An 18465-nucleotide genomic window follows, 5' to 3' on the forward strand; every position below is an offset into this window, starting at 1 on the left:
CATGTTAAACTCTTTTAGGCTAATGGGAACTGAAGTCACCATAGAAACCATGAAAGCCTTAATATTTTTTACACCCACTAAAAATAATCTACGATAGCAGATAGCACATTTTGCTGTTTCCTGTCATCTACTAGTACCCCAGTACAGCACAGATACTATAGTAACTACTGAGCAACAATGTAACAATGGCCAATGCACAAATAATTTCTACTTTCTATCTCTTCCTTGCTAGAAGACCTTTCTACTCTCAAAGACCTTTTTTCCTAGTCATTTCCATCCACATATTTGATACTTTTCCTGATTCTATGATTATGACCTGGAGTTTTAAGATAGAAGGAACTTGAGAAACAAAGTAACTTGAAAGTTGAAAGTGATTCAAGTCCAGAGCATCATTACTGACAATCCTTTGTGGGATAGTTCTTTAATAATGTGGGGAGCTCTCCTGGGCACCACAGGATATTTAGCAGCATCCCTGGCTTAACCACCACTAAATGCCAGTGGGCCCCCTTTAAGTTGTGACAATCAAAAATGATTCCCACATTGTCAAATATCTTGTGGGGGGATCGTCCCATCTCAAGTGATTTACAACCACTGGTTTGGAATGACCTGAAACCTATATCGTTTTCCCCAGAAACTGAGGTACAGACCCTGACTGTTGTGAAATCGCAAATAGTTTTTGAGGCGAAAGACCAGGCAGCTGTGGAATCCCCATCTTTTACTATGGGATCCTCATTTCTGTGTTTCTTATCACTGGGAAACTGAAAGTAAAGGCCATGAGAAGGAGCCACGGCCACAGCAAGCAGCATAGTAGAACAAACACATTGACAAACCCACAGTCCCTACTTCCAAATGCTGTATTTGGACCTCCTTCCCCAAAGACCTAATAAAACCACCCAAATTCTTCATCTTCAGTCTCTCCCTGAAGGCTTTGGTCTTAAAATATCTGCTCTAAGATCCACTTTGCCTCCTTTTTTCCAAATCCATACTCCTCCTTTTAAAAGTTATGCTCAAGAAAGAATGGCAGCTATCATGAAATCAACCAATAACAAATGCTGGTGGGGCTGTGGGGAAAGAGGAACCCTGCTCCACTGCTGGTGGGAGTGTAGACTGGTGCAACCACTGTGGAAATCAGTATGGAGACACCTCAAAGAATTAGGACTGGAAGTCCCATTTGACCCAGCTATTCCACTGCTGGGGATCTTCCCCAAAGAATTAAAGAATCATAGCACAGTGATATTTATGTGCGCCCATGTTCATAGCAGCACAGTTTGTAATAGCTAAAACTTGGAAACAGCCCAAATGCCCATCAACTGGAGACTGGATCAAGAAAATGTGGTTTTTTTATAAAATGGAGTACTACTCAGCCATAAAAAATGAGAAATTAGAGACATTTGTAGCTAAGTGGATGCACATTGAGGTGATACTCTTAAATTAATTATTAATTATTTATTAAATAAATAGGACACATATGTATAAATACCGAATAGTTTCTCTGGTGTAAGAAACTGAAAGTGTAAATAAGGACTAAATGTATAATAGGTAATGTGAAATAGGAAGAAAAGGGGCAAAGGGGAAGGAAGTGGGAGGGCTAAGGGAAAGGATAGAAGGGAATGGGATTAATATGAGAAAATGGAAAAATAGGAACAAAATCTTTGTAAATAGGGAGGACTGGAGGGGTTGAAGGGAGGGCTGGGCAAGGGTGAAAAATAAGAACCAAGAGAGACTATGTAAAGGTGCAAATTTCCAATGATGAATGTCATTATATTGTATACCTAAAATGTACCAATGATTAGAATGAATAATCGATAATGCAAAATAAAGAAAAGGTGCAAAGGGGTAGGGGTAGTGGGAGGGGCAGGGGAAAGGAAAGAAGGGAAAGGAAAAATGCTGAGAAATGGAAAAAATGGAAATAAAGTCTCTGTAAATAGGGAAGGGTGGAGGGGGTGAAGGGAGGGCTAGGAATGGGGAAAAGATAAGAACCAAGATGCATCATGTGAAGGTACATTTCCCAATGAGAAATGTAACTGTGTTGTATACCTACAATGTACCAATAAAAGACTTAAAAAAAAAAAGTTATGCTCAAGGGCCGGGGATTTAACTCAGTGGTTGCAGTGCCTGCCTCGAAAGCACAAGGTCCTGAGTTCGATCCCTGGTACCAAAAAAAAAAACCTTATGCTCAAAAGGCATGAAAATTCCCACACCCTCATAATCCTCATAGTTGAAGTGCATGCACTAGAAGGTTACATGGGCTGAGAAGTAACTCTATCATCCAAAGACTTAGACTTTCAGAATTTCCATCTACACAGCAATGATTTTTTCAATGCAGATGGGCTTATAGAATATACTCACCTCAGTCTCGAAGCAATCTGCCTGGACAGAGTCTTTAATTTTTTTAAACCATCTTAACTATTTTTACAGTGTGCAGTTCAGTAGTATATTCACACCATTTTGTATTAGATCTCCAAAACATTTTCATCTTACAAAACTCTACAAGCATTGAACAACAGCTTCTCATCTTCCTTCTTTTCAGTCCCTGGAAACCAGCATTCTACTTTCTGTTTCTGTGAATTTAACTATTTTATCTATCTTACAAATGGAATCACACAGTATTTGTCTTTTTGCCACTGGCTTATTTCACTTAGCATCATGTCCCCAAAGCTACCTACGTTCACAGTATGTCAGAATTCCCTTCCTTTTTGTGGCTAAATAATATCCTATTGTATATATACACATTTTGATTATCCACTCATCTGCTGATGGACAGCTGGTTTGCTTCCACCTCTCAGCTTCTGTGAATAATGCTGCTATGTAGAGAGTGTGCATATTTTCAAGACCCTGTTTTCAATTCTTTCTGACACCCACCAGAAGTGAAACTGTTAGATTACTATATATATATATATATATATATATATATATCGATTTTAATCTTTTGGAGTTTGGGTTCCTTGCCTGTCAAATTATTATTTTTACAAATGGAGCTTGGGGGAGGGGATTTAGCTCAATGGTGCCGCCGTCTGCCTCAGAAGCGCAAGGTCCCCAGTTCGATCCCCAGTACCAAAAAAAAAAAAAGTACAAATGGAGCCAAACGAGATGATCTCTAGCCCACACCTTGGCTTGACCCCTACTGTGAACAAGAACCTCAGTCAACCAGGCCACCACACCCTCGTGTCTGTCTGATCACTCTGCTGCAATGGAAAAACTTCTAATAGTCATTCTCCAAAGCCATTTCTAATCCAGATCTCACATCTGTCTGCCATCAGACCCTCAAGTCACTGTTAACTTCTCTAAATTTTTAAGTAAGAAAAGCAGAGCCACGTGTGGGATTGTTTGCTTCCCCCCACTAGGGTTGCACAAGTAACCTAGAAATGTAGATGACCTCTGACCCCAGGCGTCCCAGCAGCCACCTCGGCGGTGGTCATGACGTCACACCACTGCGGGGTAAGGAGCCAACACGGACATCTGGCTGCGCACGCAGTGAAAGGCGGTGCTGCTCTTCCTGACGATGCAAAGCTGCGGCCAGCGGCTGTTCTTACCAACAGTGGCTCCAACCCCAACCCAGAGCAAGACGTCCTGCCTGGACAAAAGCTAAGGCGCTCTGATCTTTATTCTCGCTGCTCAAAATACGGTCCTTGCACCAGCAACAGCAACCTTCCTGGGAGCATATTAGAAACCCGGACTTTCAGGCCCAGCTCTGACTTTAACAGAACCTGCATTCCGACAAGATCCCTTGGTGATTCACGCACACACTCAAGTTTCAGACAACACAGATAGTAAATTCATAGCTAAGTAGCGGGAGGTCAATAAAACCATGCTTAAAAACTGTATCATCAGGCCAGCCACAGTGAAGGACACTGAAATCTCAGCTACTGGGGAGGCTGGGGCAGGAGGATCACAAGTTCCAGGCCAGCTTGAGTAATTTAGCAAGACCTTGTCTCAAAATAAAAAGGGCTGGAGACATAGCTCAGTGGTAAAGTACTCGCCCAGCATATATGTTCAAGCCCCAGTGCCACCAAAAAAACCAAAACAAACTGTATCATCAATGCCACTAAAAAGGCTGCTCTGTATTTGCGGGTAGGCTGAATAAACCAATGTGCACCCAGCCAACTTTTTCACAACTTTTCTATGCTGCTCAGACCCTGAAGGTATTGTTTCTCAGCGTCTTAGACTATTTCCCTTACAGTCTGGAAATGACCATCACGCGGCACATACTCATTCAGTCACTGCTAACAGAGAAAGCACACCTATTCTGACCCAGAGGAGCCATCCCAGGTGTGCAGGATGCAGTTACCACCGCCCCACGTTGCTTCGCCTGGTTCTGCACCTGTCTGAGTCACGGGCTCAAACTGCCCCCACCGCACGCCACCTCACCCCCGTCATGCTCCCTCACATTTGTTTTTAGTGGAGATTACTCTGTTTATTCCTCATGTGCACACAGCCTACTTCCAAAAAAGGCTTTTATGTAGCTTACAAAGGTAAACAGGATAAGCAAAAGTAAAGCAGAATTTTAAAACCAGATGCCAGGCATGGTGGCGCATGACTGTAATCCCAGCACTCTGGAGGCTGAGGCAGGAGGATCACCGTGAGTTAGAGGCCAGCCTGGGCTACATAGTGAATTCAAGGCTAGCCTGGACTGATAGACCTTGTCTCAAAGAACTAAAAAAAAAAAATTTTAAACCAGGTAAAAGTCTTATTTCCTTTCCAGACTTCTCCCTGCCCTCCCTGCCCCTCTTACAGAAAGAAGGACTGAATGTGATAGATGAATTTAAAGTGGAAGGGGCAGAGCGTGCTCAGCTCAGCCCCTCCTTTGTCCTCCTGGGAGTAAGTAACCACTCAGGGAGTAAAAGCTAGGCAGGCACCGACCAGCAACTGGCGTGGGAAGATCCCAGGCTGCCACACTGCTTGGCCCCAGCCTGCCTGGGGCCGGGTGGATAAGTTCATTTGATTCTGTGACTAGCAAAATTCCACGTGCTCAAAGATATGAGCTACACACTTCGACCTCATTTCTATAGGTTTCAAAGTGATAGTTTGGCCTCCATATGTTTATACGTCTTTGTCACATTTTTCAACTCACTCAGAATTCAAGTGGGGAAAAAAGGATGTTATCGATTGGACCTCTTCAAAATCTCAACAAACAAGATCAGGAAAAAAGGGAATGCTATGAGGCACTTCAGATGGGTTTTTAATACTGGCCAGAAAAATAACAAGAGGCCTGGGATGTGGCTCAGTGGTGCTGTGCCTGGCTGGCAAGCACAAGGTCCTGAGTTCAATCCCCGGTTCTGAAGAAAAAAAAACTGGGATGCTTTCTGCCATCCCAGACAGAAAAAGAAGAAAAAGGTGGTGAACTCTCAGGTTATTGAGGCACAAGGGGAAACTGCCATGTAGCAGGGACACTCGGTACCCTTTCTCCCCACAGACTGGAAATCTGAAACCTGGCGTCCCCAGCCACAGGAGCCTCAATGGGCGGGACGTCCAGCGGCAGGGCGGCACTGAAGGCGCGGACCCCGCTCCTCCTCTCCGTCCTGCTGTGGAAGGCTCACTTCCTGTGTGTGAGCCCGGGGGTGCCCAGATCGCCCGGGACGCCGGGCAGAGGCACCACGGAAGGCTGCCTGTTGCTCAGAGGAACCCCGCACTTGTCAACCCCACCAACGCACTTGGTCATGTGGTTCCCACCACCACTGGACTGGGAGACACAGGCGTGCATGTTTCCTCGCTTGGGTTACTACACATTAAACCACATGGCTGTAGATCGACAACATACAGGTATAAGCTGCGGAGTTTTCTATACAGTATTTCTAAGGAGTGACTCCCGCACTTTTTTTCCCCCTTCTTATAAAAAATAGGAGTTGAAGGTATAGCTCAATGGCACATTTGCCGAGCATTCACAAAGTCCTGGGTTCAGGACCCAGCACATTTCCCCCAGAAAAGTTAGGTTTAAAGATGTGCCTATTCAGAAAGAAAAACATCTGAAAAAGAATATACAGGGCTGGGGATTTGGCTCAGTGGTTTTGCTGCCTGCTGCACAAGCACAAGGACCCAAGTTTAATCCCCAGTACCAAAAAAACAACAAAAAAAGAATATATAGCTACAATGTTTATACTACTATAAATTTTCTTCCCATTAACTTTATTGGTACATTTTAGGTATACAATACAGTTACATTCATCATTGGGATCTTGTACCATTACATGAGTCTCTTGGTTCTTATTTTTTTTCCCCTTCCCTTGCCCTCCCTTCACCCCCTCCACCCTTCCCTATTTGCAAAGACCTTGTTTCCATTTTTTTCCTCTTCTCATATTTTTTCCTTTCCCTTTTTTCCCTTCCCCTACCCCTCCCAATTCCCCTGCTCTTTTAGACCTTCCCTTCCTGTTACACAATATCAGTTATACATTTTTTAAATTATAATATTAAGATCTAGGAGACATTACCACAGATTTTACGGAATTTAAAAGGATATAGAAAGCATATTACAAAAATCTTTTTTGAAATAAATTTGACAACTTCTAAGAAGCAACTTAGAAGACAAATTAATGAAACTAACTCTGGAGGAAGTATAAAATTTGAATAGCACCTATTAAAGAAAGTATATTCCTAGCTTGAAAACCTACCTATATGACAACAGCAGGCTCATAAACATTTTAACTGATAAATTATATCAAACATTTAAAGCAGAAAAAAGAAGGAACACTTCTCTCTCCATTTTAGGAACTCAACATTGTGCTAATCCTAAAACTGGATAAAGACAATAGAAGAAAAGAGTATGAACATAGATAGAAATTTGTTTAAAAAAACAAACGCTTAGAAGTCAGATCTGGCAGGATGTAGAAAGTGGTTTTGTTATAGGGATGGCAGTGTTGGTTCAGCATTGGAAAATCCACCCCCAAAAGTCATCATTGTAACAGAGGAAGGGAGAAAGCCATATGATCCTGTCACTAGTTGGAGAAAGAGTATTGGACTAAATTCTACAGCTGTTCATGGTAAAAGCTATCAGGAGACTAGAAGTAGAACAGAACCTTCTCAACAGATCAAAGACATGTACTCCATACTTCCAGCAAAAATGCCTTATATGAATGGAGAAGATACAATGCTTTCTCCCTAAAGTGGGGAACAAGGGCATATATGCCTATTCTTCATCTGTCCATTAGACTTTGAAACATAGGTTTAAACCAAAATAGTCTTGGCAATAAAATGACACAAGTAGGATAGGATTGGCATGGCAGAAGCAAAATCTTTATATGTGGATGAAATGATCATCTACAGAGAAAATACTAAGAAATCTCTAGGAGCCCCTAGAACTTGTACTTGAATTTAGCAAGATTAGAAAACACAAGGTATATATAAAAATTCAGGTCTGTGTATACTTGCTATAAATGAAAAACTGAATATTGAAATTTAAAAGTTATATAGGAGTACAAAGGACCCAGAAAAGCCAAAAACAAAAACAAAAACAGTGTTGGAAAACATTTAGCACCCAATTTTAAGACTTCTTCTAAAGCTACAGTAATCAAGGCAGTGTTGGCGTAAAGAAAGACATATAGATCATTGGAGTAAAACAGAGAATCTAGAAATAGAATCACACATATATGGTCCACTGAGTTTTGAAAGATTATTTAACATTAGCATTTTATAGAATATAAACTTGATTCAAGAGCTGAGGAAGAGATAGTGTCTTCAGCCAATGGCACTAGAACACCTGGTATGCATATTTAAAAAATTAACCTCAACTCTTTTTTTCCATACATGAAAATAACTTGAAGGGATCTATGAACCTAAATAAGAAAGCCTAAAAGTATAAAACTTTAAGAAGAAATTATAAGGGAAAATGTTTATGAATTCAGGGTAGGCAAGAACTACCTAGGATACAAAAAACATGATGTATAAAAGAAAAAAAATTGATAAATGAGATTCCATAAAATTTAGAACTTTAAATGACATCATTAAAATGAAAAGTAGTCCTTAAACAGACCATGTTTACAATGCATATAACCTATGACCAGAATATATAAAGAATTCTTACAGCTCATTAATAGACAACCCAATTAAAATGTAGACATAAGAAGATGATAAATAGCCAGTAAAGCACAAGGAATGCTGTGCAATTCCAGAATCAGGAAAATACTAATCAGTACAATAGTAAGATTGAATTATACACTCATTAGGGAGATGAAGTCAAAAGTTTTAAAAGCCTTGTCATGACTTTTTCTTTTGGTTGGATTCTCCCCCTTTGCATTTAATTTGTCACACCCAATGGATTCATTCTGCTGGGTTCCTGGGGTTGTGATCCTCATTGTCTTTTCCTAGGGTATCGTCTAAAATTTTTTGGAGTGCCGGTTTGGTATTCATGAAGTTCCTGAGGTGCTCTTTATCATGAAAGCATCTTATTTCTCCATCAATTTTGAAAGATAGTTTTGCAGGGTCCATCAATCTGGGTTGGAGGCTGTTTTCCTTTAGGGCTTGAAATACATCACTCCAAGCTCTTCTTGCCTTGAGGGTTTGCATTGAGAAGTCTGCTATGATTCTCATGGGCTTTCCTTTGTATGTGATTTGTTTCTTTTCTCTCACTGCTTGTAGAATTTTGTTCTTCTGTTGGATTTCTGGAATCCTATTATATGCCTATGTGTAGATTTTTTTTGATTAAGGCTAGCTGGAGTCCTATATGCCTCACTTATCTGTATGTCAAGTTCTTTTCCCCTCCTTGGGAAGTTTTCTCCCATCACCTCTGTGAAGAGTTTTTTTATGTCATCTGCACTCTCTCTTCTTTCTTCATTGACTCCAGTCAGTCTTATGTTATTCTTCTTTGCATCATCTAGCAGCTGCTGGATTGATTTCTCGTGTTCCCTTACAATTTTAAAGCAATTTTTCTTTTCCTCCTCACTAATTGCAATCTTATCTTCTGTATCTGAAATTCTATCCTCACATTGGTTCATTCTGCTGGGCAGACTTTCAATGGAGTTTTTAATCTCCTGGAAATCTGTTTGTATCTGTTTTATGGATTCCATTTGTTTCCTATGTTGGGATTCCATCATATTCCTCAGATCCTCTATTTTTTTATCTGTGTCCTCCCTAGATTTATTAATCATGTCTTGCACCATGAGCAAAATCTTTGCTGTTATCTGAGTAATTATTTCTGATTTCATTTTTCCCAGATCCTCTTTTGTTGCCAGTTCAGAGAGTCCAGGTGGTTGAGTATCAGAGTGTTCCATCTCATTTCTCTTTGGGGTTGCTGTAGGTAATCTGGAAGTCTGTTTTTGAGGCTTGTTTATGTGTCTTCTCATTTCCATGGGGGGGGGTGCTTCTGGCTTCTGGCGCCCAGGCAGCTCACCTTTTCTGCCCTAGGAGCTTGGGATGGCAGCGGGGAAGCTTCCTTCTGGGTGCTGGGACCAGCTCAGCTTCTCTGCCCTAGGAGCCTGAGATGGAGGTGGGGAGCTTCCTTCCGGGTGCTGGGACCAGCTCAGCTTCTCTGCCCTAGGAGCCTGGGATGGAGGCTGGGAACTTACTTCCAGGTGCTGGGACCAGCTGAGCTTCTCTGCCCTAGGAGCCTGGGATGGAGGCAGGGACCTTCCTTCCAGGTGCTGGGACTGGCTGAGCTTCTCTCCAAATTTTCTATTCATTACTTTTTTATTCAGTTTCTTAAATCCTGCACTCTGGCAACCCGGCCTCTGTAGCCCGATTCGAAGCGCCACCACTTGAGGAGTCTGATATACTACTATAAATTTTGATGAAATAGAACTCAAATAATTTCAAGTTCACTGTACCTTTAAAAGACTGAGAAAATGTTAAAGAAAAAGGAGCCAGGTGAGACATATTTTTTAAATGATAATCCAGTCAGCACTCTGTATGCACATGTTCTGGATATGCAGGTAAATGTCTTTGTAATGTTAATACATTCACCTGGTCTCCCCAGTACTGGGGATTGAACCCAGGGCCTTTTCACTAAGTTATATTCCCAAACTTTTTTAGTTTTTATTTTGAGACAGCGTCCCGCTCATTTGCTCAATTGCCCAAGCTCAAATTGGGAATCCTCCTGCCTCAGCCTCCCAGAGTGCTGGGATCATAGGCATGCGGCACAAATGCAGCCAGATATTTTTTCTTGTCATGATTCCCTAAACAATACAGAATCACCTAGGATTTACACAGTAATAGATGCTAAAAGTAATCTAGAAATGATTTAACGTATACTGGCATATTGAGCATCCAAGGATTATGGTGTCCACAGGACTCCTGGACCCATTCTCCCCTAAATAAGAGATGACTGTAGGGCCGGGGATTTAACTCAGTGGTTCTGCCACCTGCCTTGGAAGCACAAGGTCCCAAGTTCGATCCCTGGTACCAAAAAAAAACCCCAAAAGATCCGTTTAAAGAGCAAGAGTCTCCCACTCCCCTCTGTGCCTACTCTGTTGGGTGAGCTGGTATTCTGCTTTGACAACAAAGTGTCACCCTTAAAGTTTGCAGCACACTGGCACACACAGAATCCCACCTACTCCTCAAGATACTACAAAGTAGCGGGGGGCGGGGGGGGGGAAGACCTGTAACCGACCCTATTGAGCGAGGAGGGCAGGGGTTTGTCCAAAACTCCAGGAGCAGTGTGGGTAGAATGGAACTGAACTACAGATTCTCTGCCTTGTCTCCAGTGCTCCTTCCGAGGCCCGGTGCCAATGCCAACCCTTGTCTGTGACCAGAGCCGGGCTGATGGTTGAGGGGATTCCCCCACCAGGTGGCCCATAGCTGGCCCCCCCACTGCTTGACTGACAGCTGGCCCGGAGCAATCACTACTTATCCTAGTCTAGGAATGCACCCTCTCCTTCCCACTCTTTCTCTTTTCCCTGGCAGTCCAGGGATTTCTTGCCCCCAGAGGATCAGTTTCTCTCTCTCCTTGAGATTTAATTACAAATCATAGTCTAGTTGCTCAGCTTCCTCCTTCTGAATACCTCCTACAAAGCCTTCTCTGTGCTCCTGGACAATCCTCCACCTTTCTCCCGCAGAGGAGTTCGGCCCACGGAGTGGGCACAAACCCTGTTATCTCTCATCTACAGCCACATGGCTTCTACAGTCGAGGCTGCCCAAATGTCAACGTAGAACTCTCAAAAGATTAAGATATACAATCACTTTCCATTTCAGTAGTTTTAACATTACTTCAGATATTTGTTCCTGCCTGCCATTACTAATGCGCTACTTGATTTTTTTTTTCTTTTTTTCTGTGGTTTTAATGAGAAGTTAGAAAGACTGGCAGGAAGGCTAAGAAAGGGGTGGGGTGTGAAAAAGGAAATATAGAAGAGCAGTCTTGTGAAAAATAACAAAGATATTGTAACCCATTACTTACCAGAAAAAAAGTTGTAATTAGTTAACACTGCTCGTGTTCTGAGACCACAAAAGTCTCTGATCATAATCTGTACAGCAATAGCCTAGCCTTTCTCTCTTTCTTTCTCTTTTTCCTTCTTTGGACAAGGTCTTGCTATGTAATTCAGGCTGACTTTGAACTCACTACGTAGCCCAGGCTGGCCTTGAACTTCCTCCTGCCTCAGCCTCCCAAATGCTGGGATTACAGGCATGCACCACGATGCCAGGCTCCTGGAGAGCCTACTTCAAAAGATTCCAAGGATAATCTTGTTTTGATCATGTCTTGATCCTTCTGACCAGTTCTGCATCTATCTGCACCACACCCAAACTGTGGGACATGGTACATCCTTCAGTTGCTAACAACCTTCAGGGTCTCTTGCCAGAGAGGCACACAGCATGGGGCAATGCTCAGGGTTCTGGGGTCAGAAGGCATGGACTTGAGGCTCTAAGCAATCACTTTAATCCTCTGAGCTTCGTTTCCTCACCCATAAAATAAAGAAAACAACCTCTATCTCATAAAACCATTGAGAACATTAAAGAAGAAAGATTTCTGATATTCAAATCACTATACTGAGATCTGTTTACTATAAGGAGAACTCTCATGGGCTTCCTTAAGTATCCATCCTAAGGCAGTCATCAAAAGTTTTCACAACTCAGTTTAGTCAATATCAAGAAGGAAGGGAAGAAGAGAAGGAAGAAAGCAAGTAACATTTCTGTAATTTTCCTCCCCCAGACATGTCTCTTTCTACTCCTGCCTCAAGCTGGCAATGTTTCTTCATTATCTTGGAAGCTCTTCAGATACTGAGACTGTGTGTCATTTTTTGGTCTTCTCAAAATTAGCACAGGAATGGGGATATAGCTCAGTGATAAAGTACTTGCCTAGCATGCATGAGGTCTAGTCCTTCCCTCAAAAAAAAAATAAAAATTAAAAAATTAAAAACTCTAGCACTGTCCTTAGCCCAGAATATACATTTAATATACACTTGGTCTTTTTCTTCCTGGTGAGGAACCAGTACCAGACAAGTTAAATCCCAGGGCTCTTAATATCTATGAGAGGATGTTCTCCTTTTGCATAAGGGATTTTGTGATTTTGATCCAGAAAGTTTGCAACAATGGTATAGGCCAGGGGTTTAGCTCAGTGGCGCAGCACCTGCCTGGCAAGCACAAGGTCCTGAGTTCGATTCCCGGTTCCGCAGAAAAAGATCTACACACACACAAAAAACAATGGTACCCACTAGTGGGATGGAAGGGAGATCCATGTTTTCAAAATAAATAGAGGCAAAAATTAGGAAGAATATGAAAAATAATTGGGATGATTATACAAAGTGAAGGTATGATTCTAAAGATTATTTATTTTCAAAAAGAGAAAAGTATCTGACAATCATCCACTTAACCATGTGACTGAACTTAGAATGGCTGTTGAATGGCCAGATGTTTTGATCAAAAACGTTTTGACTGAATTTAATCATGCCTGAACTACCAGTAGACAGGAAGCACAGGGATTGCAGGGGCAAGCTAAGTTAACCACAGATACACCCAGAATACAGAACATTCTACAAATCAACTAGGCTTGTTCCTCCAAAAATTGTCACAGAAAAAGAAAAAAGCTGAGACACTGTTCTGGATTAGCAAAGGGTGCAAGGGCAGATAGCGGCAGGCAATGTATGTGGGAGCCTGGGCTGGTTCCTGGTTTTAAGAGATAACAAAAAAAAAGAGGTAACTATTACAGGGCCTGGGGATGTAGCTCAGTGGTTCAGCATCTGCCTGGCACGCATGAGACCCCTGAGTTCGATTCTCGGTACAAAAAAAAGGATAACTATTATAAAAGACTTCGAGGGGGACAATTGAGGAGATGTGAATTTGGACTGGATATTTGATGATACTAAGGAATGATTATTAGCTTTCTTTCAGATGTTAATGCGGCTATGTAAAAGAACCTCCCACCCAACCAGCAATAGGGATCAAACTCAAAACCTCGCACATAGAGCAAGGGTTCTACCACTGAGCTACATCCCCATTCCCAGGTTGAGTTCAGGCTTAATTAAGGTTAGTGGTAAGCCAGATGTAGTGGCACACATCTATAGTCTCAGCACTAGGGAGACTGAGGCAGGAGGATCGCTGGGAGTTCAAGACCAGCCCGGGTTACATGTAGTGAGTTCAAGGCTAGTCTTAACTATATAGTGAGGCCCTTGTCTCAAAAAAAAAAAAAAGTAAGGCCAAGGATGTAGCTCAGCTCACGCGTGCGAGGCCGGAGGTGGCACCACTGAGCTAAATCCCCGGCCCATGAAATTACTTTCAAAGAATTTAACTCCCTAACCAAAATAAATGTTTCTATACACACATACACACAGGTTGAGAAAACAGACGTGAGAAAATGAACAATTATTAAATCTAGATGCTAGGTATATTGGTGATGATTGTACTATTGTTTCAATTTTATGTTTAAATTTGTCATAGTGTTAGAAGACAGGGAGGCAAGGTAACAACCAAATTATTCTCTACCCAGAATAGAAATTTCTTTCTCTTACATTTACAATAAAAATAAGTCATAAAACTCATCCTAATGCATTTGGCCAGTTACTGAGGACTACTGGGACTCAAATCCCCTTGTACAACAGCTCCTGGGAGCTGTGGTTACACGGAGGACAAAGCATAGCCCTTTTACATTGAATATCTTTTTCATTGTCCTTTAACAGTCTTACTAGTCATGGTATAGATGGGAATCCTATCAGCACCTAACTAGTAAATTACTAATGTAGCTAACTGTTTACCATCTTAATTTTTTAATAAGGTAAAGTCCTTTATCTTGTTTTAGTTGGTAGAGAAACATATCACCCAGTGTGACAGCTAATGATCCTTTTCATGGGTTTAAATCCATCCCTTAGAAGTCCAGTTTTGAAGGTGCAGCTATTCAAAATTGTGGTGCTAACCACCACAGATTTAGTTCTAGGAAGCAAACTGAGCCTAGCCCTAACTGTCTGGCCTCACATAAGCACCCTCTACTTAAGACAAGCACACTGTCCACTGGTGTTGACTCAACACCTCAAACTCCAGAGCCTCTGCTCTTCAGAAGACAGTGATTTACTTTCCCAGGTTCATGTCATTGAGGGTCTTCAATTCACAATAAAAAACCAGCTTTGGATAACCTTAGACCTTGTGGTATTGCTTCTGCGTGAAGATAAACTAGTCATCTGACCTTTCAGGGTTTTGTTGGGTTTTTTTTTTTTAATAGCAAAGCAGTTGCCATGTGAGGAATATGGGTATGCAGGTAATAAAGACAGATTTATGGAGTCCAGCTACCATTATCTCTGCTGGAGATAAGCATGAAAGGCAGCAGAAGATGAAAGCAGTAAGGACTTCAAAACTTCACATACTAGTTACTTCTCCCTTCCTGAACCCTTCTAAGAAGGACCGAGAGGTACTAGAAAATAAACTTGACGAAGTAGAACTTACCCAAAGATAGATAGCAAGAGAGAGACAAACTATCGCAGTTTTAAGTCCTTATTACTTAGGAAAAGACAAATGTGAAATGTAAGTTTGAAAATTAGTTCCAAGAACTCTCAACTAATTGATTCTCCCCAAAACGTAAAATAAAAAGTGAACCTTAATTATTAATATATTTGAAAACTTAAAAATAACATCTTTCCTTTTGATTTTTTGAAAGGAAAGTTTCAGTGTGAGTCAAACTCATCAGAGAGAACAGGAAATTCTTACCTAGGTACAAGGACGCATTTTCTTTCTTAACATTATCGTCTAAGTAGGTTGGTCCCAGGGTGTAAATAGGTGTGGAGCCCATTCCAATGAGAATCTGTGCACAAATGAACAAAGCCACATAGATCCAGTGATTGTTTCCTCCCGAGTCCTTTGGACAGGGGGGAGGCTCCAAAGTGGTCGTAGAGTTGCCATTCTGACACAGGCCGTCGTTGGAGGCCGAGGCGTTCAACTCTTGGATCTGGTAGGGCGGAGAGATGAAGTGAGGTAAGGCGAAGAGCGCAGCCCCGACGGCGATGAGAAGTCCACCCACGGCCAGCCACAGGGGCCGTCGACCCCGGCCGCCGAAGTAGCTGACGAACACCACCACCACCAGGTTCCCGATGTCAAAGCAGCTGACCAGGAGCCCGGACTCGGAACTCTTCAGACTGTAGCGCCTTTCAATGGTGGTGATGACACTGCTCAGGTACCCGGAGACCATCAGCGCCTGGATGAAGGTCAGAAAGCACATGCAAATCAGGAAGCAGCGGGAATCGGTGAGGACCACGTAGAGGCATCTTCTCTCTGGGAGCGGGGCCAGCGGCGCCGACGCTGGGCCTGCCTTGCTGAGGTCCATCATGTGGTTGTAGTCCACGGGCGCCGCAGTCCCTTCCGAGAGGGACGAGGCAGAGGGGCTGGGAGCCACAGGGTTCTGGCCTTGCTTCAGTTCCTGGTGCCCCAAAGAATCCATGCAGGCAAAGGCCGGCTTGACGTCTACACTCGCAGGACTGCGGCTCGGCCGGCAGGAGGCGCTGTTCGGGACCGGTAGGCTCGTAGACCTGAAGGTCTCGGGCTTGCTCTCCTCTCCGACAGCTCCTACCGCGGCCCGCGCCTCCGGCTGCTCTCCCGCGGGGGGCTGCGGCCCAGAACTTTCGTTCATGGCTCTTAGAATTTAGATTCGCTCTCTGACCCCACACTAGGGCTCCAACGCTTTTCATCCACCGGCACCAGAGACCGAAGCCAGGCCCAGTCAGTCGTGCCCACTACGGAGCGAGGCCGGGGGCGGCGGAGCTGCGCGGCCGGGCATCCTCATCAGCAGGGAGGCGCCTGGGACATCCCTGCCGCAGGTGCGGCCCCGAGGCCGGCAGCCGCGAGTTCCGGGGGGCGAGGGTCCCCGGGGTCCAGCGAGGAGCCCTGCTCGGCGTCCACCCCCGGGCGGTAGCTCGCGGCAGGCGCCTCGGGAGTCCCGCGCGCATCCCCGCCGAGCGGCCGGTGGCCCGGAGCCAGCGCGCCCTGCGCCCGGCGTGGGGGCGCCTAGCGCGGCCGTCAGCACGGCATCCGGCTGGCTGCCACGGGGGCCCGGGCCCGCGACACCTCGGGCGTGAAGCTGCCAACCTGCAAAGGAGAGGGACCACGGTCAGTGGAGGGCGCCGGGGGCCAGCGCCAGGTGACCCCAACGGTCTGGAGTGGGACGCAGGGGCGAGCGGCAACCGAGCCCGGAGGAGGGGGCGGCCGCCGGCTGCGGTCTCTAGTCCCGGAACAATAAGCAGCGGGCGGTCGCAGAGACGCTCCCCATTGTCTGCTGCGGACCTGCCCGCGCCCCGCCCCTTTTGCCTTAAACCGCACATTGGTTTTTATATGTTAATAATTATCAACCTGACAGCTCTGACTCAGAGGCAGTGTCTTTTATTCCAGTGAACTAATTGCAACCTTTTCGTCCTCCTACTCCATCACCCAAAATAGAAAATGCCCAAAAGAACAAAGGAAAGTTGGTTTTTTTTACAAACACACAAAGCATTCGCAATTAAAAGGAAAAAGAGGAAATAACTACGGTGTAGAAATGTGTGTACACCCTTGAGTGCTGGCAAGTGTGCGCGACTAGATGGGCATCTGTCTGCTCGATCAGACACCTATTCAAAGCCAAAGGCAGCAGCAAAAAGGTCAACGTGCTTGCCTCTTTATTCTCAAGACTAAAAATAGCCCCCTGTCCGAAAGAACTATTCAATTACAAATACCAGGGGCATCCGAGGTTGTGGGCCACACTAAGTTGCAAGCGAAACTGAAAATCAATTTGCTTTGCAGATGGGCTGGGGAAGCCACAAGCAAACAAAGAGCTTCTGGCGCGTTGTCATAGCGCGCACGAGGAGCCCCAGCCGCTCCGCGCTCGCTGGCCGGCGAGGAGGTGCAGCTTGGACCGAGCGCACCCCGAGAACCTGGGTCCTGGGGTGCGCGTGCGCGGACACACACACACACACACACACACACACACACACACACACACATACACACACACCAGCGTGTATGTGTTGGAACTGCTCGTGCGATCCAGCACCCAGCTGGAATTCGCGAGAGCCGAACACAAGCGTGCCCCTGGGTAAGCCCGGGTCCCCAGTCTCGGGGAACCCCACTCCACTCCTCGCCCCGGGGCGATGTGCACGAGGTGGGAGGGAGCCAGGCTTCGCCGCTTCGGGTTTCATTCTGCGGCGCGCTTTTGTGATGTTGCCGGGGAAAGAAAGGATGAAGGCTGGGGGAGAAAGCGGAGAGGCAGGCGGGCAGCGGCGAGCGCTCCGCGGTGCCCTCGGTTGTGCTGGCCCGGCCCAGCCCCCAGATTCCCGGCCTCCAGCCGCTCGCCAGCCCGGGCTTCCCCGCCGCGGTTCGCGCGGGCGCCCTCCCGGGGAGCCCCACAGCAGCGCACAGAGCGGGGAATCCCGGCGACAGAGCCCCCGCCCGGGCGGGCACCCCCGCCGCATCGCAGACGCGTGGACACGCGGAGCGCGAAGGGAGCTTCCCGAGCGCCGGGATCCCGGGGATGCCCGCGCGCACGCGGGAGGGCAGGGCTGCCGGAGACGGCGAGCCGCTTTGCCCGGCTACTCACGAGCGAGGCTGCGGTCCGCCGGCCGAGTGGAGCGGCGGGAGGCGGGGACTGTGCAGGTGCGGAATCGTGGGGAGCCGCCGGCGGAGGCCGCCCCAGTCCAGCCTCTGAGAATCAGTGAATGAGGCTGCGACTCAGGCTGAACTCTTCCCTACGGCTCGCCCGTCACCCAAGCCTCGCCTCCAGACACTCGCGCACAGAGGCGCGCCCGGAGCGGAGCGGCAGAGGGCGCAGGCGCGCGAGCGGACACCCAGCCCAGCCCCAGGCAGCCAGCCACCCGGTGCCCTTCACCTGCGAGGACAGAGGGTCGACACTAACGTCAGAGGCTGAGGAAGAGAGTGCACTACGAATTATTCCTGTTTGTTATTTCTGTGCCCTGGGCACCTACCATGTCTCACACACCACAGTAGATTCTGAGGACCAAAGATGAGCAAGGCAGGATCCCTGGTATGAGGGAACCTCTGTCTTGTGGAGGAAACACCTGTGTAAATGTCCTAACACAATGCAGTGCATTCTATACGCCATCCTATTGGGGAACCTAATGTCCATTAAGTAGGGGAGGCATATGC

The 18465-nt window shown here is 45.5% G+C and overlaps 1 protein-coding gene across 2 annotated transcripts in view; it reads right to left on the minus strand.

Annotated features, from left to right (window-relative positions):
- Positions 1–16135, minus strand: part of Slco5a1 (solute carrier organic anion transporter family member 5A1) — a 139946-nt gene extending 123811 nt beyond the window's left edge. Inside the window, exon 1 of one of the 2 annotated variants that reach the window (XM_004842069.3) lies at positions 15049–16135. In XM_004842069.3, the coding sequence (XP_004842126.1) occupies positions 15049–15964 (916 nt within the window). In that variant the 5' untranslated portion in view covers positions 15965–16135. The remainder of the gene's footprint in view (positions 1–15048) is intronic. The other variant, XM_004842068.3, reaches the window with a different exon arrangement.
- Positions 16136–18465: the final 2330 nt, after the last annotated feature.

Source organism: Heterocephalus glaber, unplaced genomic scaffold (assembly GCF_053883595.1).
Source record: "Heterocephalus glaber isolate CG9 unplaced genomic scaffold, H.glaber_assembly_v1.0 deba00001553, whole genome shotgun sequence".
In the NCBI taxonomy this organism is placed as follows: Eukaryota; Metazoa; Chordata; class Mammalia; order Rodentia; family Bathyergidae; genus Heterocephalus; species Heterocephalus glaber.